The 23,749-nt window shown below is 45.9% G+C and overlaps 1 protein-coding gene across 1 annotated transcript in view; it reads right to left on the bottom strand.

Moving 5' to 3' along the window:
• The window catches only part of LOC109903621 (poliovirus receptor), a 78,692-nt gene that overhangs the window by 3,077 nt on the left and 51,866 nt on the right, over positions 1-23,749 (bottom strand). Inside the window, exons 7-9 of the mRNA XM_020500444.2 lie at positions 6,039-6,177; positions 5,813-5,870; positions 333-419 (exon numbers count right to left, since the gene is read on the bottom strand). Coding sequence (XP_020356033.1) covers positions 333-419; positions 5,813-5,870; positions 6,039-6,177 — 284 coding nt within the window. The remainder of the gene's footprint in view (positions 1-332; positions 420-5,812; positions 5,871-6,038; positions 6,178-23,749) is intronic.

Here is a 23,749-nt window from a genome sequence, read left to right on the forward strand (position 1 = left end):
GGTACCGTGGAGAGAGAATGTTATAATATAGTTAAAAAGGGTGAGTGATCTGACGATAAAGTAGATTGAGACTGATTGTAGAGTCTAGAAAGCAGCCAGGTGTAAAGGACATTTCAATTTACAGTAGTCTACAGGTAGTAAATCAATGACTTTAAGCAGCACTATGTGAAAAAGGAGAGAGTCCAGGGTTGTGTTAATTTGGCAACCAATGGCAGACGACAGACTAAAACATGGAGTAACTAACTGGACTTAAATACAACAAGAAACATTCATTTTTGTTTTCTGGTGTGACCTAATGATCACGACCTAGAGTTTGGGGGATGTCCCCTTACCGTGACAGGCTCTCCGCTGGTCTCGTAGTAGACGTTACTGAAAGGCTGGGTCTCCGTCAACACTGAGTCAGTGACAGGCTTGTTCAGCTGTGGGGTAGTGGAGAGGTCAAAGTCGGGTTAACTGGGCCACTCATCTCCGATCAATAGACATTATCCCAATTAAGAACTGCACTACCACATGTGGTTATGAAGCACTATATTGGATCACTCCAATAAAGTATCATTCTGCTCAGCAGGATACATTAAGAGTAGGAATTTCAGATTAGTCCCATGTACCGGGTAGTGCTGTGACAGACTTCCTTAACTTCACTAGGGTAGGGGGCACTATTTTCACTTCCGGATGAAAAGCGTGCCCAAAGTAAACTGCCTACTACTCAGGCCCAGAGGCTAGGATATGCATATAATTGGTAGATTTGGATAGAAAACACTAAAGTTTCCAGAACTGTTAAGATAATGTCTGTGAGTACAACAGAACAGATTTGGCAGGCGAAAACCTGAGAAAAATCCATCCAGGGCGTGTGATTTTTTAAATGTTTGTAGTTTTCTATTGAATGCCATTACAGTATCCATTGACAGGACTCAAAATACAGTATCCAGGACTTAAATTGCACTCCCTATGGCTTCCACTAGATGTCAACAGTCTTTAGAAATTGTTTCAGGCTTGTATTCTGAAAAATTAGAGAGTAAGACCACTCTGAATTAGTGGACCCTACAGTGTCCCAGAGATTTTTCATGCGCGCGACATTTCTTGTTTACCTTTTATATTGATGACGTTATTGTCCGGTTGAAATATTAACGTTTATTTAGGCTAAAAACAACCTGAGGATTGATTATAAACATAGTTTGAAATGTTTCTACGAACTTTACGGATACTATTTGGATTTTTCGTCTGCCTGTTGTGACTGCGTTTGAGCCTGTGGATTACTGAACAAAACGGGCAAACAAAACAGAGGTTTTGGGATATAAACAGGGACTTTATTGAACAAAACAAACATTTATTGAGTAAATGGGAGCGTAAGCGTCCCACGTACCCTAGTGAGGTTAAATAACTGCAGCCACACTACTCCCACCTCTTCCTTTTCGCGGCTCATTCCAGGGAGGATTTGCTTGGTAGGAACTCTATGTTAGAGTGTATAAGCGCAGAAGTATACCCACAGCTATTCAATAGCTTGGAGCAGCTAGCTCGAACACCCACAGAGAGCAGATGGTGAACCCAATAGTAGACTGGCCTGTGCCGCCTTTAGAGAACGCATGCGCTTAGCGCACCTGGAGGGGATGAAGGCCACAGTACAGTCCTCCCCATCTGATGACGGTATCCCCCCCTTCTGGGGTAATGCTTAGTCGCAGAAGCACCCTATTGGCCAACCCCCCACCACCACCAAACTCAGTACGGCTGAGGAGTTGATCTGCCTTGAACGTAAGGTGCAAAGTCTGCGGGAGGAAGTGGACGCTTTACGATGGGATGATGGCGACAAACCTCTCCACCCTGGAGACGAGTTGGGTGACGGTGCTTCAGTGTTCCAAGCAGACCAGGGATCGACCCAGTTCACAGCGCCATCTGTAGCTGGGAGCGCTGTTACGGAGGCACCGCCGGTGGTGAAGGAAGAAACATGGGAGCTTTTAGGTAGAGTGGCTAATACCCTTGATATCAAGCTGGAAGAAGCACCATCTGAGCAGCTCCTTATCCCCATCTGCCCCAAGTTCGCTTTTGCTCTCCGCGAATACAGGAATAAGATTGGAGGGCGCTTCTGTTTCGACAACCAGACCAGGCCGTGGACTAACCTAAGGGATGCAGATTCCGTGGGGCTAGAACACTATCCTGTGATGGATGACATAGTGGCTGCCATGATCTTCCCTGACAAGGAGATCATTGGCAAGGTGCATCGCCTCAAACCAGGACCTGAAAGAGTAAGCAATGAATGGCTGCAAAGCATTTTCAGCACCCTCTTCATCATGTTATGCCTCCCAGGGGGTGGTCACAAGCTTCTTAAGGAGGCCACAGAGGTGTCAAGGCTACTCATTATGCTCCAGACAGACTTGACACATGCCAACGGCAAGAATTTGGCTTCAGTGGTGACTTCATACCACCATCTTTGGCTGGCACAGTCTAAACAGCCACTGCCAGTTCAGAAAACATTATTGGAGTTCCCCTTCATACCAGGTTCCACCTTTGGGCCAAGGATTGGCAACATCATACAGCAGACTACAAAACTGCTCAAAGACAGAGACTTTGCAGGAGTTCTTGGCAACTGTGCACCCTACTGCCGCCACTTGGAGGAGCTGGAAGGCAGGGCAGGATGTCTCGAGGATGCTCCAGCAACGTCTTGGTTCCCCTCCTCCCAAAGCCAAGACAACCTCGGGCAGGAAAATGGGAACTGGCATTTTACAGCAGATGGGGTGAGGAGAGGAAGGAGGCACTCCGGCTGGAGATAGCCTCGATCATGAGCAAGGACGCAAATCAGGAAGGTAGAGCCGCTAGGACGGCTAAGTGGGTTTTACTCCACATCTTTCAGTTCCGAAAAAGGACGGCAGCTTTCGGCCGATCCTGGACCTAAGCGGCCTCAACAAATGTTTAAAGGAGCTCAAGTTCAAAATGCTCACACCAGAACGGGCGTTGCAGGCAATCTTGAGTGGCTAATGGTTCACCACACTCAACCTGAAGGAAGCGTACTTCCATGTTCCTGTTCATCGATATCACTGGAAGTAAATCCGGTTTGCTTTTAAAGGATTGGCTTACGAATTCAAAGTCCTCCCGTTAGGCCTATCACTGGCGCCTCGTATGTTCACAAAGTACATGGATGCAATCCTAGCGCCTATCATGTCCCAGGGAATTCTAGTGCTGAACTACCTGAACGACTGGCTGGAGCGTGCCACAGCAGACAAGGATCATCTTAAAGCACATTCAAGACCTGGGCTTCACCATAAAAAGGGAGAAGAGAAACCTGAGACCCTCAAAGATGATTATCTTCCTGGGGATGTTGATCGACTCAACTCTTATGAGAGCACGTCTCCCTCAGGTGAGTTTGGGGAAGATGCATGCCTACCTAGACCGTTTGCAGCTTGTACAAGCCATGTCCATATCAGAGTGCCAGAAGTTACTCGGCCTACTCATGTCGGCTTCTCTGTTGATTCAGCTGGGCCTTCACCTCAGGCCACTCCAGGGATGATTAAACTCTAACCATCTACACTAGACAACACAGACATTGTCAGCCATCGGTGACGAATGGATGTGTAAGGGAGGACTCTGTTGAAATAGTACTCACTCCTTTCTGTTGGAGGGTGTGACACTGAACAGAGTCCACCGTAGGGAGCTAGTGTGCACCGATGCCTCGCTAGCGGGTTGGGGGGCAGTGTTCACAGGCATGGCAGCGAGCAGACGCAGGAGCCCCCAGTGGAGTGGCGAGCACATCAATGTGCTGGAGCTCAGGGCAGTTCGCCTGGCACTCCAACAGTTCCTGCCCTGCATGGAGGGGAAGTATGCCCTGGTCAGATCATACAAGACCACGGTAGTGGCTTATATCAATCAACAGGGGGGACTGAGATCACGGCACCTCCACGAAATGGCTCTGGAGCTCTTACTGTGGGCTTCGACCCGCTAAGTGTCACTGCGGGCAGCGGACATGCTTTCGAGAAATGGCCCAGCGGAAGGGGAGTGGAGTCTAAATGCTCAGGTGGTGCTACAGCTGTTCGGGAGAACACAGGTGGACCTGTTTGCATTTCAGAAGAACACTCACTGTCCCAGCTGGTTCTCCATGTCAGACCCTCTAGGCCCTCTGGGTTTAGACACCCTCGCTCACGATTGGCCGGCAACGACACTTTATGCGTTCCCACCATTTCCACTAATCATAGCTACGCTAGACAGGGTCAGCTTGAAGGGCCACCGGCTGCTCCTGATCCTGGCTGAGACGACCATGGTTCAGCCTCCTGTTGTCACTCCTCTCTGGGACCCCATGGCAACTACCACTGAGACCCGACCTGCTTGCTCAGGCTTGGGGGATACCGTGGCATCCGCGCTGCCTCCAGCTTTGGGCTTGGCCCGAGAGAAGTAAATGGGCAAGTTTAGGCATTCAGGACAATGTGGTGAGCACGTTGGGTTTCCTTGACCAACGTATTATATCAAATGCGGTGGGACATATTCTGGTGAGGGGGTCATAATGTTGCCCCAGAGTCGTGTGATATACAAATGGTTTTATACTTTTTACAATCACTGCTTGATGCAGGCCGAGAGTCATCCAATTTGACAGTGTATTTGGCCGCAATTTTGGCATGTTATGACGATCGCCTGGAGGGATCCACGGCCACCCATTGCTCCCCAAGTTTCAGAATGGAGTTAGACGTCTGCGTCCAGCGAAGGCCTGTTCGGTGCCAAACAGACCTTGATGTGGTGGTGTCAGCACTTGCGCCGCCAGGTCAGCGTCTTTGAAGCACCCATCCATGAAGGTGGCATTCCTGTTGGCTATTACCTCCAATAAGAGGGTTAGTGAGCGCTGAATGTTTCCAAATGGGTGCAGACAAGGAGAGTGTTGCCATCCGGCCCAGCTCTCCTTCTTGCCGATGGTCCAGTCTGACAGGCATGTGAATCGGCCCTTACATTTATCCACATACGTACCTCCGACGGCTGCGGGTGGGCTAAGATTTTCCCCAAGTGTGTTGTGCCCGGTGAGGCCACTGGAAACTTACATTACACGGACTAAGACAATACAACAGTTGGATTAGCTGTTCATGTGTTATGGTCAGAGAGTTCTGGGGAAGAGCCTAACGATACAGAGACTCTCACATTGGATGTGGACACTATTACTACAGGATATCAGCCGGTCGGCCGGCCTCTGCCGTCTGCTGTAGTGGCGCATTCCACTAGAGTAGCAGCTACATCGTGGGCCTTGCTCTGAGGATTTCCCCTTGATGACATTTGCGCCTCGGCCAGTTGGGCGTCATCTAGAACTTTTGCTAGATACTATCGAGTCAATGTTGCTGCCACCAACCAGGTCGGGACGGTCATGTTGTGTGTTGCCTCCACTTCCCTGGAGGGGGAAGGAGGGACACAGTAACCATGACTGCCCTGATTTCAGTCCTATGCAATTTTACTCTTGTCTGGCCATGCCTAGTTCACAGATGAATCTGGTATTGTGATACCATATTGGAGTGATCCAAAATAGTGCTACAGAACGAAGGTTATGTATGTAACCACGGTTATGTCAGCTATTGGATCACTCCAATCCTCTTTTCGGTGATATACCGCGCCTTTTGAAGAGGACACGAGGTGGGAGTACTGTGGCAGCAGCTATTTAAGGGGGTCGGCCGCAGCACTACTCGGTATCCGGGACTAATCTGAAATTCTTACTCAGAATGTATCCTGCATAGCAGAAGAATACCATATTGGAGTGATCCAATAGCTCACATAACCGTGGTTACATACGTAATCTTTGTTTATGGCCTTCACTAATAATGAGCCATGAATGACAGGGACGTGGACCCCTCACCATTTCAGTGGAGCTGCCGGCCTTCACAGGGGGAGGGGGCTTGTGCTTGGGAGGACCACTGATTGGATGAGAGAAGAGAGGGCAGAAGAAGAGGTTAGTGCTACTCACTTTGTCCATACCTAACAGATTCCTTTTGGACTGAATAAAACTTAATTGATTGGAGAAAAGATAGGTATTTGTTAAGTCATATATTGAAAGAAACAATTGCTGGGAGCGGAATACTCACTCCCCATTCACGGCGTTCTGCTTGCGTTTGCGGACCAGAATGATGACAGCGCTGACGATCGCCAGCAAGAAGAGGACCACACCAATGGTGCCTCCGATGATGCCAGCCGTCGACGGCCCTGCTGTAATCTTACGCTGCTCTGAAAGAGAAGATGACGCAGAGGACTTAGATGAATGTGTCATTTGAATTGGGGATAAGGGCTGGGAAAATGTCTTAGAATCAGAATAAAAATCAGAAGTTCTAAATAAAAACAGCTGAAATGCAGAACAGGGGCCTGTTCAGGAGGATGTTCTAGAACATTCGGATAGATATGTATCACAGAGAACCGATATGATTGGTCATTCTATTTCTATCTGCAACATCCAGAACGTTTTTTCATCACTGAATACACCCCAGGAAATCAGCTCTGTTAGGCATTTAATCCTTGCCAGACATCTTATCATCCAACGATGTTCCAAGTAGACCTCCGCCTCCTTGCTCAATTATGTCTGTGTTTGTGATTTCCAGAGGGCACTGAGGCTGAGTGAGGCGTCTAAATTGAATGTAAAAGCCTCTCATTATGTTGGTTTTAACCAGCTTGCAGTTTCCACAGATGGCCACTGGGGGCGACAAGATCCCATTGAGGATAATAATGGTGTACTTTCTCTTTGCGGCCACATGGTGTGCAGTTGCCAAGCTAAAGTCTCACTGCTGATAGTGAGTGAGAACATACATTACTTTGTCGATTCTCCCTCCGGCTAGGCTTGCATCCATATCAAAGATTCCAAATATGGGTGATTCCACTGGGAGTGGTGCAGTCCCACGCATCTGTTCGGTGTGTGTGTGTGTGTAGAGGAGTCTGCTGAATCTACGACCGGGGACACATCCAGAGATGCACCCTCATACAAACAACGCCAGTCACAACTGAAAAGAGACCGGCCAGCTCCAATCATTATCACAAAAACATTAAATGGAGGGAGAGAGAGAAAGATGGAGTGGTGGCCAGGGCTGTCTCGGTCCTAAATTGTTCTCTCTCATTCTCACAGCTGGATACGTGGACACACACAGAAATCTATACAGACAGAAGCCCCACCCCCACAGCCTATTGGCATCCCTCTGTGGGTATCCTAGCTGTTTATCTGATGTGCTGGATATCAAAGTTTACATTCGCAGCGTTTACCATTGATGTTCTCCACTGATAAACTGTATTTTCAATAAATAATGAGTCATGTTAGTTACTGCATCAAAAACAAGCAGTCTAACATGGAGGAAATTAACTGGGTATTATTCATTAGGGCAAAGAGCAGTAGAACACCTTAAAACCATTAACTAAAAACAAGCTGTTGTTATTGCTCAAGTCCAGATAGTCCCATCCCTGTTTCTTATGTTCAGTGCCTAATGAATATAACCATGTTTGAAGGATGGGTTGGGCTGAGGGAAGGATGTAGAGAAACAGAGGATTGGAATGGCTGGAAAAAGGAGGGTAAAGATACGCACCCACCCCGATGCTCACGGGTTTGGCTTGGCAGAGAACAAGGGCCAAGACAGGGTGGGGTAAGAAGAGAGGGGGGAGAAAGAGAAAAGAATGAGAACAGATTTTTTTCAGGCTGGATACAAGAATGGGGTGTGGTGGAGTGGAGAGTGGAGAGGATCTCAATGAAGACTTATTAGCTCACATAACAGATGTGGTGAGAATAGACAAACCTCTTAGCACTCGCAAAACACACACACACATGCATACACACTAAGACGCACACCTAGCCAGTCATCCTAACATATTCTACAGCATATCTCTTCCAGTTGAGTCACTTACCACACACAGAATAGCTAGCTTTTACCAACTGAATCAAAAGGGGGGAGGCATTGAGTGTGTGATGCTATCCTGTCAGCCCAGATTGAAAGAATGAGACTATCCCGAACCTCCATCACATGCTACACAGTCACATATTAATGTGTCTCATATATAAATAGATGTGGGAGGATGGAGGGATAGAGAGATGGAAGGGAAGAGAGGGAAGGATGGTGCTAGGAGGGAAGGCAGAAGAGAGTGATAGGGGTGCGAAGGCCCTGCAGTGGGGCCAAGAGGCAGACTTTAAAGGTCCTCCGTCTCCATGGGATACGGTTTAAGTGACAGGGAGGAACAACTAGTGAAACAACCACTCACAGTCGGCCGGGCCTTCATCGCCATTGGCATTCTGCTGCTACACTCCTCCGCAAAACTCCCAACTGGAACATCTCTCTCTATCGCTCGGTCTCCATCTCTCTCTCGCGCTCCATTGCTCACTTTCCCTTAACTGGCAAGTAAAGCTCTGAAATGTTCTCTCTTAGTCAGACACAGAGGTACACACACACACACAGGCAGACAGAGCCCTTTTAGGACCATTGTGCCTCCTCTAGCTGACTGAAAACTGATACATTCAAAAATGGATACATTCAAATACTACATAATTACCCTTTAGTTTAATAACTAACCATTAAAAACATGTACAGTAAGTGCTGGAGCTAGACGGGGAGCGAATGAGTGAAGGAAAGGACAAAGAATGGAGAGGGAGGGAGAGAGAGAGAGAGAGAGAGAGAAGACTAAAAGCTTCACAAAGATAACGATAATGGAGATATGAAGTTGAAAATCTGTCGACAGGGGGAAACATTATTCGGCTCCTTACTGCCTTGTGCTTAGAGGCCAAAAGAGGATTACCACTGACAGCAACCTCCCCCTCCTCTAAGTGTTTTCTTAACCCCTCCCTTTCTCTTTCTTCATCCAACTCTCCGTCTCTTCCTCTCTCCCCAAACATCTTAGTGACCTAGTGTGTTCCCGGCTTCCCACCTGCACCATCGAGCCAAGCCCTCCCTCCTTCTTACACACACACACACACACACACAATCCACTTTGCAGGACCATCTTTGATTGGAGGACAGTCTTGCAGGAGTGCTTCACTGATGGGTTCGTTAGCATCCCACAAGCATACATCTTATCTTACCCCATTGCTCACCAGTGAACTGTACAATGCAACACACACTCACGGAGACCTTTAGCACCGCCAGGGATGACAGTTGATCCAAAAGTCATTGGATCGTGACGCCTCATGGTAACACACACAAACACACCCGTGCGGCAGGTAGCCTGGCGTGTAGGAGGGTTGGGCCAGTAACCGAAAGGTTGCTGAATCGAAGTCCCGAGCTGACAAGATAAAGAGCTGTCGTTCTGCCCCTGAGCAAGGCAGTTAACCCGCTGTTCCCCAGGCGCCGAAGACGTGGATGCCGATTAAGGCAGCCCCCCCGCTCCTCTCTGATTCAGAGGTGTTGGGTTAAATACACAAGACACATTTAGGTTGAATGCATTCAGTTGTACAACTGACTAGGTATCCCCCTTTTCTGCATGTGTACGTTCGTGTGTCTCTCTCTTAGGGTTTAAAAGTGTAGCTTTTATACAAAACTATCAAATGCTAGCGATGCCCTCTTTTTTCCAGGCCGGTCAATTCTCCCCGTGTTTCGGTTTCCCTCCATCGGTCTGCCACTTAGTGGATTAAAAACACTCTCCTAGTTCACCTCCTCAAATAGCATGACTGGACCAGAAAATTGTGTTTCTCTACGAAAATGATGCCGAAATGAGTTTATCATCGTTGCAAACGCCTCCAACCATTCCATTCCCAGGGATTAAACTAGGTCAAAGAGGCGCGAGACAGCAACACCCACTTCAGAGGCTTCATTTCGGCTCCAGCGTAGCCCACGTCCCCTGATCTTTGCCTTAAAACAGGTCACGTACCGAGCGACTGCCACTCATCTGGGTCAAGTAGACCAGGGCTGGGCTTCGGGGCCCTGGCTGCCGCCATGGCGCTTATTACCTGGTAACCTTCCGCATACGTAATGAGGCCTGGGTGTTTGTGGAGCCACGGAGGGCTCTTGCCAGGTCAAGAGAGCAGTGTGTGTGTGTGTGTGTGTGTGTGTGTGTGTGGGGGGGGGGGGGGGGGGGGGGGGTCAGAAGGGCATGAAGCAGAAGGTTTAAGCTCCACTGAGCTGGGTGTCTCCAGACCAACAGGCATTTATACTAGCGTGTCTTAGTGGCCACTGCTGCTGGTGCCAAGTAGCATCAAGCAGAGCCACAGCTAATCTACTGAGATCTCGCCCCAGTTGGTCCCGGTGCATTTGAATAACTATCTGGAGATTAAGCTGAGGTCAGTCAGTGACACTGCATGCGTGTGTGTGTCAGATTGTGCAGCTATATCCATCTGTCTGAATGTGTCAGTACATGCTACTGTCCCCTGTGTCATTCATATATATTCATAGATAGATGTGTGTGTGTGTGTGTGTGTGTGTGTGTGTGTGTGTGTGTGTGTGTGTGTGTGCGCGTGTGTATAACACACCTATCTATATAGATATATCTATGCGCGTGTGTGCCCCGCTGACTGACACTATTCCCTTCAGCACCCTCCCTCCCTCCATCCATCCATCCATCCACACCCCCTCCGCGGGGAGCAGTATGCTTCCTGCCATCCAGTGCCACAGCGAATCACAGCCCACACTCTCATCCAGCCACTGCTGGCCCTCTGGCCCAGGGCAGACAGTCTTACCCTTCTCTCAGCCCAAGGGCTCCACCACGCTCCCCCGGCTGTCCTTGGGTCACTATCGGTCATCTGTCCCTCACTGAGTGACCTTCCCCTCACACACAATCAGACACAAGGATAGCAGAAACACACAAAGATGGTCGACACACACACTTCCAAAGTCTCCTCCTCTCCCTGCTGTTATATGCAGTATCAGTCCCTGATATAAACATTGCCAGTTACAATGACATATGTGGGCCTAAAAACGGTTTAATAGGCCTAAACCCTCCTGATACAAGCCTTTTCCCCTTTACTTTATACTTTGAGAGCCTCTCTGTGTTTAGGAACTGTTTTAGGGGGGGTTTAACAACATGACATGGATTGTGTGTAGACACCTCAGGTATGCAGGTATTTCCGCTAACAGTAAAAATAATGGCCACCGCTTTCTTCCCACAAAATACAATTGCAGCTTGTTTATGTGTGACTGATTTGTTGCAGCTGGAGATGTTATCATTGGACAGACACACACACACACACACACCCCCTGCAGGACTAACATCTGATTTTTCTTAGTCTGACTGTCGGGAACCAGGCGCTTCATCATCCTCCAAAAATGCCTCCCTCCGTCCCCCCCATCCCTTCCGCTCTACCCTACACACTCATCCATCTCCTCTCTGTTCCAGTATTGTAAAAACTCTTGTTGTAAGTCCCCCCCCCCTTCTCCAACAAACCACAAGAGTTTTTCAGAGAATGGACAGATCAGAATGTGCTGACTCCAAGGAAGAAGCCCAGAGTGCACTTAACCCCCATTTGTGTCTTTTAGCATCTAATTTGCTTTCCCGGACTGTGGTTTGGAGGGGAGAGTGGGATTGAAAGAATGAAAGCGAGAGAAAGAGAGAGATCAGAAAGAGCAAGAGAAAGAAAAGGGCAAAAGGGTCTTATGGAGAGAGAGAGAAAAATGAGCTCCCTTGAGTGCATCGGTCTGAGACGGTCTGTTAGCTGTTAGCCGCTAACCACTAATAGTGTAGCAAGCCACAAAGTTTTGCTACGCTAACGACGGTAAAGGTCTCTGGGATGGCTAGCCACGGCGGAACTAAAGGGCAGGTCCTGCGAGGCCGCGGCTGGAGTGTGTTTAATGGAGCTTCTCCATCCTGGAGGGGGAAATCAATAATTTCCAGGCCCAGGGACATGTATTAGTCTGTGGCGACCTAAATGCCAGAACCGGACAAGAACCTGACACCCTCAGCACACAGGGGGACAAACACCTGCCTGGAGGTTACAGCATTCCCTCCCTCATATGCCCCCCCTAGGCACAACTATGACAACATAACCAACAAAAACGGGTCACAACTCCTGCAGCTCTGTCACACGCTGAGTATGTACATAGCCAATGGTAGGCTTCGAGGGGGCTCCTATTGTAGGTACACCTATAGCTCATCTCGTCAGTAGTGCTGTAGACTATTTTATCACTGACCTCAACCCAAAGTCTCTCAGAGCTTCCTCAGTCAGCCCACTGACACCCCTATAAGATCACAGCAAAACCAGTCTACTTGAACAGAGCAATACTCAATCATGAGGCAAAGGAACAGAGATGCTAAGAAATGCTATAGATGGAATGAATGTGGTGTGGAAACCTACCCCCTAAAAAACAAATTAAATCCCTTTAGACAACTTCCTGGACAAAACGTTCCACTCTAATAGTGAAGGTGTAAACTTGGCAGTAGAAAATCTTAACAGTATATTTGACCTCTCAGCTTTCCTATCAAATCTAAAACATTACAAACAGAAAACTAAAGAAAATGAGCGACAATGACAAATGGTTTGATGAAGAATGCAAAAACCTAAAAGAAATTGAGAATGACTAAAATAAAGAAACACACCAAGGAACAGCACATCAAATCAGCTCATTATAATTGAAGAACCCATAGACTAAACAATTCTGGGGAAATTGGAAAACACTAAACAAAAATGAAGAATTATCTATCCAAAATGGAGATGTATGGGTAAACCACTTCGCCAATCTTTTTGTCTCTATAACAAAGAACAAACAGCAAAAACATATACATGATCAAATACAAATCTTAGAATCAACTATTAAAGACCAGAACCCACTGGACTCTCCAATTACCTTGAATGAACTACAGGACAAAATAAAATAAAAACCCTCCAACCCAAAAAAGGCCTGTGGTGTTGATGGTATCCTCAATGAAATGATCAAATATACAGACAACACATTCCAATTGGCTATATTAAAACTCTTTAATATCATTTTTAGCTCTGGCATCTTCCCCAATATATGGAACCAAGGACTGGTCACCCTAATCCACAAAAGTGGAGACAAATTTGACCCCAATAACTACCGTGGGATATGCGTCATTGGGACAACCTTGGGAAAATCCTCTGTATTATCATCAACAGCAGACACGTACATTCCCTCAGTGAAGACAATGTACTAAGCAAATGTCAAATTGGCTTTTTACCAAATTATCGTATGACAGACCACGTATTCACCCTGCACACCCTAATTGACAAACAAACCAAAACAAAGGCAAAATCTTCTCATGCTTTGTTGATTTCAAAAAAGCCTACGACTCAATTTGGCATGAGGGTCTGCTATACAAATTGATGTAAAGTGGTGTTGGGGGAAAAACATACATTATAAAATCCATGTACACTAACAAGTGTGAGGTTAAAATAAGCAAAAAACACACATTTCTTCCCACAGGGCCGTGGGGTGAGACAAGGATGCAGCTTAAGCCCCACCCTCTTCAACAAATATATCAACGAATTGGCGAGAGCACTAGAACAGTCTGCAGAACCTGGCCTCACCCTAATAGAATCTGAAGTCAAATGTCTACTGTTTGCTGATGATCTGGTGCTTCTGTCACCAACCAAGGAAGGCCTACAGCAGCACCTAGATCTTCTACACAGATTCTTCCAGACCCTAACAGTAATCTCAGTAAGACCAAAATAATGGTGTTCCAAAAAGGTCCAGTCGCCAGGACCACAAATTCCATCTAGACACAGTTGCCCTAGTGCGGTTTGGGTCAGCACACAAAAAAACTATACATACCTTCGCCTAAACATCAGCGCCACAGGTCACTTCCACAAAGCTGTGAATGATCTGAGAGACAAGGCAAGAAGGGCATTCTACCCAACCAAATCATGAGAAAACAAAAAGATAATTACTTGACACATTGGAAAGAATTAACAAACAAAAAGAGCAAATGCTATTTGGCCCTAAACAGAGAATACCTGACCACTGTGACTGGCCCAACCTTAAGGAAAGCTTTGACTATGTACAGACTCAGTGAGCATTGCCTTGCTATTGAGAAAGGCCACCGTAGGCAGACCTGGCTCTCAAGAGAAGACAAGCTATGTGCACACTGCCCACAAAATGAGGTGGAAACCAAGCTGCACTTCCTAACCTCCTGCCAAGTGTATGACCATATTAGAGACACATATTTCCCTCAGATTACACAGATCCAAAGAATTCGAAATCAAACCCGATTTTGATAAACTCCCATATCTACTGGGTGAAATACCACAGTGTGCCATCACAGAAGCAAGATTTGTGACCTGTTGCCACAAGAAAAAGGCAACCAGTGAAGAACAAACACCATTGTAAATACAACCCATATTTATGTTTATTTATTTTCCCTTTTGTACTTTAACCATTTGCAGATTGTTACAACACTGTGTAAATATACACGTGACATTTGTAAACTTCAGTAGATGTAATGTTTACTGTTAATTTTTATTTTTTTTCACTTTTGTATATTATTGACTTCACTTGCTTTGGCAATGTTAACATATATTTCCCATGCCAATAAAGTCCCATGAATTGAATTGAGAGAGAGAAGCGTAAGGAACAGTAGAGAGAACACGAGAAAGAACTGTATTCATGACTTCTGCCCAACCAACAAAAATCGTCTTATTTAAAAAAAAAATTTGAGTTCCATGTCTGGTGGAAGTACTCATATTGTGAGTATGTTGTTATGGTAGCAGGGAGAAGCTGTTATCATGTAGGTGGGAAAAGACCAACCGTCATAGCCTACACATGGGACACAGATACAGGATCTGTGCAGGTCTATATGGCTTTGAGCTGATGTACAGTACCTGTACAACACCACCATTTTTCTGACAACAATGACTGTTATACACAGAGGAAGTGAGTTATCACTGAATTATAGAATATAGTGTATCGAATGTATATAGAACTGTCAATGCCAATCCATTTTATTTGTATTTTTTTAAAATCTACCTTTATACTGTATCTTAAAATGGTTCACCACATTGTCTATGGTGAAGGCTGGGGTAAGGAGGACTTACTAGGTTATTGTTAATTACCAGCAAGCATGCAGCAATCTGAATGGTGGTTTACAGTATCAAAACAATACTGGAAAATATATTACACTATTTTGCCACGGCGTATGTTGTGGAAGGTTTTACTGAATAGAAGGAAGTCGTCCAAATAATTTCATCCAAGTCTTTTCATACTGTGCATAATTTCATACAAGCATTTCGTTTTCATCACAACACATTCGGTGAAAGCCACACCTATTCTCCTGTGTGAAGAATAAGTGTTTTTTCCCCTCTCTTTGTGGTAATTATACACGTATGACAACGACTGCATACTAATGAATCAGAAGCCATATCTAAAAAGGCAGTAACCAATAGCGGAGACTCCATTGCGTTTGCTGAATGGGTTTCTCTCTTTATATACCGCAGATCATCTCCGCTCGGGTTTCTGGTGGCTTAACGTAACTGAACACTGATGTTCAGGAGTAGTGTTAATGAATGGGGCAGGCGTCAGGGTAGGAGTAACGCCGTTATTTCTACACAAACAGATAAACACACACACACCTCTATATAGACACAAATCAAAACACACACACTCATAATATAATGTTACTGTACACAAGCCCAGGCGGCAGCCAGAAGCATTAACTTCTTTAAGTGGGCACCGCAGCAGGCATTATGTTGGGCTGCAAACTAAGCAGCGGAGGAGAAAGACTCGGTAAAAACACTGAGTGCCTCAGAGAGTAAACAGTAGCCACCCATTAGCCTCGATCAAACTGCATTAAGACGAGGATTCTCGAGAAGAACATGTACTTTGTTCACGTACTGCCATCAGCGTAAATTAGCATTTGTTAATTGACCCGCCAGACAAAATAAAAGGTAAAACATTTTTTTTAAAGTGAAATACATGGTCGGTACAGGCAGAAGAGGACTGTCCAGCCCTCGGAGCCTGGTTCCCCTCTCTAAGCATATTACCGATCACTGTACCTGTACACAGCCAATCTGTAAACAGCACACCCAACTACCTCATCCCCATATTGTTATTTATCTTCTTGCTCTTTTGCACCCCAGTATCTCTACTTGCACATCATCATCTGCACACCTATCACTCCAGTGTTAATGCTACATTGTAATTATCCTGCCTCTATGGCCTATTTATTGCCTTACCTCCCCTACTCCTCTACATTTGCACATACTTTACATAGATTTTTTTCTATTGTGTTATTGACTGTAAGTTTGTGTAACTCTGTGCTGTTGTTTTTGTCGCACTGCTTTGCTTTATCTTGGCCAGGTTGCAGATGTAAATGAGAACTTGTTCTCAACTGGCCTACCTGGTTAAATAAAAAGGTGAAATAAATCAAATGGGTTTCTTCCTTCTAGACAGTTTTTCCTTGCCACTCTGCTGCTGCTGCCTCTACATTGCTTGCTCTTTGAGGTTTGAGGCTGGGTATCTGTATAGCACTTTGTGACAATTGCTGATGTAAAAACGACTTTCTAAAATACATTTGATTGATGGATTCTGGAACACATCTGCAGACTAGCTAACACTGCCGTTGGACATTTCACAGCGCTCCTCATACCGCTTGGCACTCTCGGTCTGACTAAGAGCAATGGATACGAAGGATGAGCGTTTGAGGAAGCCATCCAATTCATTCAGAAACACTAGTTCTGTCAGAACTCTCTCCGGAGAGCAGTAAACCATGGAATCATTGGGCCATTTAAAAATCTACTACTGTATGTACAACGTTCGTCATCAGAGTTTTGGGGTCAAAGGTCACAGCTCTTGTTAATCGGAGCACTGACGCTTGGTTTATGAGCAGTGCTTGATGCTAATGGTTACTAATGATACGGCCTAATTACTGTGGTGGCTAGGCTAGCGTGAAGGAAGATGAGCCCCAGACAGAAACACACAAACACTACTGGCGTGGTAAAATGGAAGCCGTTTGAAATACTCTAGTCGGAGTTAGAGATAGTTACACTAGTGGAAGTAACTCTATGGGCTCTGACAGATACTTAGAGGCTGCTCTCGCTATCACACACAACCAGGAGTATACCACACACACACACACACACACACACACAATTCTGTTAATCAACAAAAAATGTCAGGCCACATGCAATCATTGTCGCACCTAATTATGCATTCAAGCACATGGTATCTGTCACAGAGCACTTGCAGGCCACACACCAGATCTGGGATAACTATAGTTTTAACTATGCTTTATGGAAAGTAACTACACTGCTCAAAAAAAATAAAGCGAACACTAAAATAACATCCTAGATCTGAATGAAATATTTTTATTAAAATACTTTTTTCTTTACATAGTTGAATGTGCTGACAACAAAATCACACAAACATGATCAATGGAAATCAAATTTATCAACCCATGGAGGTCTGGATTTGGAGTCACACTCAAAATTAAAGTGGAAAACCACACTACAGGCTGATCCAACTTTGATGTAATGTCCTTAAAACAAGTTAAAATGAGGCTCAGTAGTGTGTGTGGCCTCCACGTGCCTCTATGACCTCCCTACAACGCCTGGGCATGCTCCTGATGAGGTGTCGGATGGTCTCCTGAGGGATCTCCTCCCAGACCTGGACTAAAGCATCCGCCAACTCCTGAACAGTCTGTGGTGCAACGTGACATTGGTGGATGGAGCGAGACATGATGTCCCAGACGTGCTCAATTGGATTCAGGTCTGGGGAACGGGTGGGCCAGTCCATAGCATCAATGCCTTCCTCTTGCAGGAACTGCTGACACACTCCAGCCATATGAGGTCTAGCAGTGTCTCGCATTAGGAGGAACCCAGGGCCAACCGCACCAGCATATGGTCTCACAAGGGGTCTGAGGATCTCATCTCGGTACCTAATGGCAGTCAGGCTACCTCTGGCGAGCACATGGAGTGCTGTGCGGCCTCCCAAAGAAATACCACCCCACACCATGACTGACCCACCGCCGAACCGGTCATGCTGGAGGATGTTGCAGGCAGCAGAACGTTCTCCACGGCCTCTCCAGACTGTCACGTCTTTCACACGTGCTCGGTGTGAACCTGCTTTCATCTGTGAAGAGCACAGGGCGCCAGTGGCGAATTTGCCAATCTTGGTGTTCTCTGGCAAATGCCAAACGTCCTGCACAGTGTTGGGCTGTAAGCACAACCCCCACCTGTGGACGTCGGCCCTCATACCACCCTCATGGAGTCTGTTTCTGACCGTTTGAGCAGACACATGCACATTTGTGGCCTGCTGGAGGTCATCTGGCAGTGCTCCTCCTGCTCCTCCATGCACAAACGCAGAGGTAGCGGTCCTGCTGCTGAGGTTGTTGTCCTCCTACGGCCTCCTCCACGTCTCCTGATGTACTGGCCTGTCTCCTGGTAACGCCTCCATGCTCTGGACACTACGCTGACTGACACAGCAAACCTTCTTGCCACAGCTCGCATTGATGTACCATCCTGGATGAGCTGCACTACCTGAGCCACTTGTGTGGGTTGTAGACTCAGTCTCATGCTACCACTAGAGTGAAAGCACCGCCAGCATTCAAAAGTGACCAAAACATCAGCCAGGAAGCGTAGGAACTGAGAAGTGGTCTGTAGTCACCACCTGCAGAACCACTCCTTTATTGGGGGTGTCTTGCTAATTGCCTATAATTTCCACCTATTGTCTATTCCATTTGCACAACAGCATGTGGAATTTATTGTCAATCAGTGTTGCTTCCTAAGTGGACAGTTTGATTTCACAGAAGTTTGATTGACTTGGAGTTACATTGTGTTGTTTAAGTGTTCCCTTTATTTTTTTGAGCAGTGTATATTGGGGGGGGGGGGGGGGGGCAAATATTTACTTTGGAGGTGACAGCAACTATTTCAATACATTCCCCCCAAAATTAATACTCCTTTAAAACAATTTAAATACAGACCTCAGGAAGCGACTACTTTTCAGAAACCATTAGATTTTCTGCTTTCAACGAATGGCAGGGCTGTATCTGGAACTCTATGTTGAAGGTAGAAATATAATGAATAGCAAACGCTTTATCTTCTATACTATTCCAATCTGACAGTCATTTCTGATCTACACTATACATTTCTATCTGAACATTCTGTAAATATCCATTCTTCTGAATGTTCATTGTCCCAGGTTTACATAATCAAGTCAAACGAAATAACCAATTATATTTTCTACAGATACAGTAAAAAGTTGATGCTCAACGACTGTACGCCACTGAAGATGTTGAAAGCAGCAATTCATTTAATGATACCCGAAAATACTGCAGAGAAATTCCAAAGCCATTTGCAAACAGCAAGTTGGATGCTTAGGAAAAACAACTGCAAACTTCTGTCCATGCTAGGGAAAGTGTTTCAAACATACACTATACCATCTTTAAAAGGGATAGCTTACTCAAACCACAACTAACATGATTTTACTCCAACCTTGGCTGTGGTAAAGAACACTGTTTTGGGATATTTTGTTTCCTTTAGACACTTAAAAGCAGTATTTTGTATTTGTTAGCATTCTCAGTAACATTTAACATTAAACTGTTCTTGTGCCTGTGTAATAAAATAATATATAACACTTTGGTAAATGCATTTTAATTGCTTAATGACCTGAGAGTTTTTATAAGTACTGTACACAAGAGGAAGTGACTTCCTTATTCCACTTCCTTATTCAACAATTATAAAAGCAATTTCCAAAGTCCTATGTAAGAACAATGTTGCTATTGTAATAATCGCATAATTACGACACATAAGAATTTGATGTCACGTGTCAGTGTATTACGTTGTGTCTCACTCATTCGGAAAATATATTTGTTAGTTATTTGGAAGCTGCAACAGTGGCTCACTAACGTTGAGGTGATTCCATGTTCCTCATGCATTTAATTCTAGGCTATAGGCGATTAAGATTCATATCTGAGAGCCCTCCAAACCAAGTGCTATTGGTCATATATTTACACTAATTTATGTAACTACTGTAGTGTTTGGTTCTTCATAAAATATTTGTCAGCCATCAAATAAATGTATTTTGTTTTCAAATAACTTGCATATATTCAAATACCTTCAAGTATTATTTGGTTTTCTGAGACCTGTATTTGAATATCGAAGTAAATTGACGTCTTTTAGTTGAAACTCTATATAAACTATATTCACTACCTCGAGTATGATCCTTTTTTTTTCGTTTTCTTTCAAATAAACTACAAAATACAACTATTTTCTTCCCAGGTCTGCCACACACACACACACACACCTATGCATATGATGCACACACACACACCTTAAATCAACAGGGTCATTAACACAATAAACTGTGCTCTCCAGTGTCACCGTGCCTAATTAAAGGAGCTTTATACACCGGCACCTTCTCGTGTCACCAAAGTAGGAAGATAAAAGCATTCAAGACTGCAAAGACAAAGATGTTGCTCAAAACAGCAGGGGGGGGGGGTTCCAAAGAGGAGAAGTAAGACATCCTGTGTGTGTAGGTGTAATTCACTGGAAATACACCTTTAACGTACAACCTGCCTCAACTGCCAAGCCTTGTGTGCTAAAAATCTAGAAATCGCAATCCTCTCCTGTCTATGCACATGGGAAAACACACAACACATTTTAATGGGTCTTGTCATTTGGGGGGGGGGGGGGGGGGGGGGGGGGGGGGGTGGATTATGCATAAGGGGGCGCAAAACTATCTCCCTGACATCTTGGCAGGTTAGCGCAACCCTGGCATTCCAAAGCGAGGATTTTGAAGCATGTCAAACCCGGTTACCTGTGGATACCGGAGGCAAGCGGAGTGCTAACGCTGGGGAGACGACACACAAACACCTACACAGGTGCACACACCCACACAAACATACGCTCAGATACACAGCCTCGGGGCTACGTAGCACGTTGGTAACAAGCATGCAATGCCAGCCACTGGGCTGCAGCCCTGAACATCAAGACTGCAACAGAAGACCCATACATGACCATTCACAGCAAACTTCCAGTGAATATCATACATTTACAAGAAGAACACACACACACTGGCTCAGGGAAACCTCACGTTTCCTACTATACACTAATACCGTTGACCTAAATAGTTTGACTGGTTGTGTGTAACAAACACATTACTGTAGCTTGCATTCTGACAGTGCAAAAAAAAACTAAAAAACATGAGGATATTACCAAAAATGACACAATACTTAAGTGCACTGCACTTAAATAGGAATGAATTTGGAATGCACCAGATGGCATTTGCATTGCGTGCCTTGCATATATAGTGCATAACTGCTACGTTTGAATGGGTTTTAACCCACGTAAACGATCACAGGCTCTTCATAGCCCTCTTTTACAGTTTGTGAAATAAAATCTGGCACAAGTGCTGTATAATGAGTCATACAGTCTTTATAGAATAATCTCTGTATGCAATTTCTGTGCCTTAGCATAATTGGGGCCAAAAGTCATGAAAGAATCCTGCACATTCCTCTCACCATCGCGCTCTTCCCAGCTCAATGGTAATACAATGTGCTCCAACACCCTTACAACAAACACAACCGAGGTCTTCTTGAATACAATGGTCCTCTCTACATAATAAAAATACTATTGATTTTCTACCATGTGGCTAATGTGCCAAATAAAACAAGTTTTATTGCCTGGTTGGAGGAATGTGAGGTAGTGTCAAGCGGCCGTATGACAACTGAGCTTAGAAGGAATGTATTTATGCTGCAGTAGTTTATGTGTCGGGGGGCTGGGGTCAGTTTGTTATATCTGGAGTACTTCTCCTGTCCTATTCGGTGTCCTGTGTGAATCTAAGTGTGCGTTCTCTAATTCTCTCCTTCTCTCTTTCTTTCTCTCTCTCGGAGGACCTGAGCCCTAGGACCATGCCCCAGGACTACCTGACATTATGACTCCTTGCTGTCCCCAGTCCACCTGGCCATGCTGCTGCTCCAGTTTCAACTTCCACCTGACTGTGCTGCTGCTCCAGTTTCAACTGTTCTGCCTTATTATTAATTATTCGACCATGCTGGTCATTTATGAACATTTGAACATCTTGGCCATGGTCTGTTATAATCTCCACCCGGCACAGCCAGAAGAGGACTGGCCACCCCACATAGCCTGGTTCCTCTCTAGGTTTCTTCCTAGGTATTGGCCTTTCTAGGGAGTTTTTCCTAGCCACCGTGCTTCTACACCTGCATTGCTTGCTGTTTGGGGTTTTAGGCTGGGTTTCTGTACAGCACTTTGAGATATCAGCTGATGTACGAAGGGCTATATAAATAAATTTGATAAGCTAGCGCTAACGCTAAGGCCTAGGAGGAGACTGGAGCCTTTCAGGGGCAGCCAATGGCGGGAGGAGAGGAGGGAGAGGAGCGGACACCAGAAACCCTTTGACGGAGGCGAGATGGAACACACACACACACAGTGAGAGATACGGCTACACACACAAGCACACCATCTCTACCGCTACTCAACAAAGCAGAGGGGAGATAGAATAGACACAAAAACTATTAAATATCTACAGTTTACACACAGACACACAAGCCATATTCAACAGAGCATAACTCTGCAGCTCCACAGCCCTTCAACAGAGTTGAAACATACACATCCCCTTCTTCCTGCACAGCCCTTGGGCAGAGGGTAGGAAGCCTCCCCAGAGACGGAGCATGTTTCCACTGCTAGAAAGTGACTACAGGAGAGAGGGCTACTCAGTCAGGAGCACAGAGGGGGGTGGAGAGGGAGGGGAATCAGGAGAAATGTGTTGGGAGTCAGGAGGGGGGAGAGGGATGGGGGGGGGGGGGTTGATAACTCACCAACTGGGGAAATGTGAGCAGCAGCCCACACCGGCCCCCAATGGCCCCTCAGGTCACACCAAGCGCTCTGTAGTCCTCCACCGATCTCTCTCCATTTCTCTTACTCTCTCCATCTGGCCTTCTCAGCTGTCCGGGTGCTTCAGACGTCTCCATCCTCCTCTTTTTCTCACTCTCCTCCGATCTATGTCTCTCTTTCCCATCTGCCGTGTGTGGAATGTGTGTGGATCTGTGTGTGTATATTCCACCAATGTCATGTCGGTCTCCTTCCACACAGATGATGATGGGGTACTGTCATGGTGCACTTGGGGGGGGGGGGGGGGGGGGGGACGACTGGTTACACCCCCATCTTCACACCCCATGACACTCAGTCAACCCCCCCCCCCCCAATGAATATTAACATGGATTATGATTAACATGGCAAGGTGTGTGAGATGCATGCAGAACCGTCAGACACACACCGTCAGACACACACCGACAGACGTAGGCATGGATGCAGAATGTACAATAGATCCCATGCACACAGCAAGGGGTTGCATTGGTCATTCCTCACACAGCAGAGAGCACACACAATTATTACATGTTGTAGACACACAGCCTCTGCATGAAAAGAAAACTAGTCCATCCTGAATCCTCAACACACAGCAGAAACAGACATAATGCTGTTCAACTGTCAAAAACGCGCACAGGCGCGCACGCAGACACGACAGCGCACGTTGCTTACTGTACATACAGCAGCAGACACGTACACAGAATAAAGCGAGCTGGAGCTCACAGCCTCCTCAGTCCTCCCAGTGAACACGGCACATCAACACACTGACTGAACCAGGCTCCCAAAAGCATTAACACTCTTGGGCTTTTTGCTATTTCATGGCAAGCAGCAGGTTGTTCTATTATTCATAGTAGGAGAGAGAAAGAATGAAGAGGAGTGGGAGAGACACAGAGAGAGGGGGAGGACAGAAGGAGAAAGCGAGAGAGCGCGCAAGAGAATGGGAAAACACTGAAACGGGCTTTATGAATTCTGGGCCTATAATCATATGCGGCACATTGCATTTGGCTAAAGTGCCTGAACACAGGGGAAATCCAAACCAACACACACGGCGGCGGCGCGCCCCGTTGAATAAAC

The sequence above is a fragment of the Oncorhynchus kisutch genome, linkage group LG14 (genome assembly GCF_002021735.2).
Source record: "Oncorhynchus kisutch isolate 150728-3 linkage group LG14, Okis_V2, whole genome shotgun sequence".
Lineage (NCBI taxonomy): Eukaryota > Metazoa > Chordata > Actinopteri > Salmoniformes > Salmonidae > Oncorhynchus > Oncorhynchus kisutch.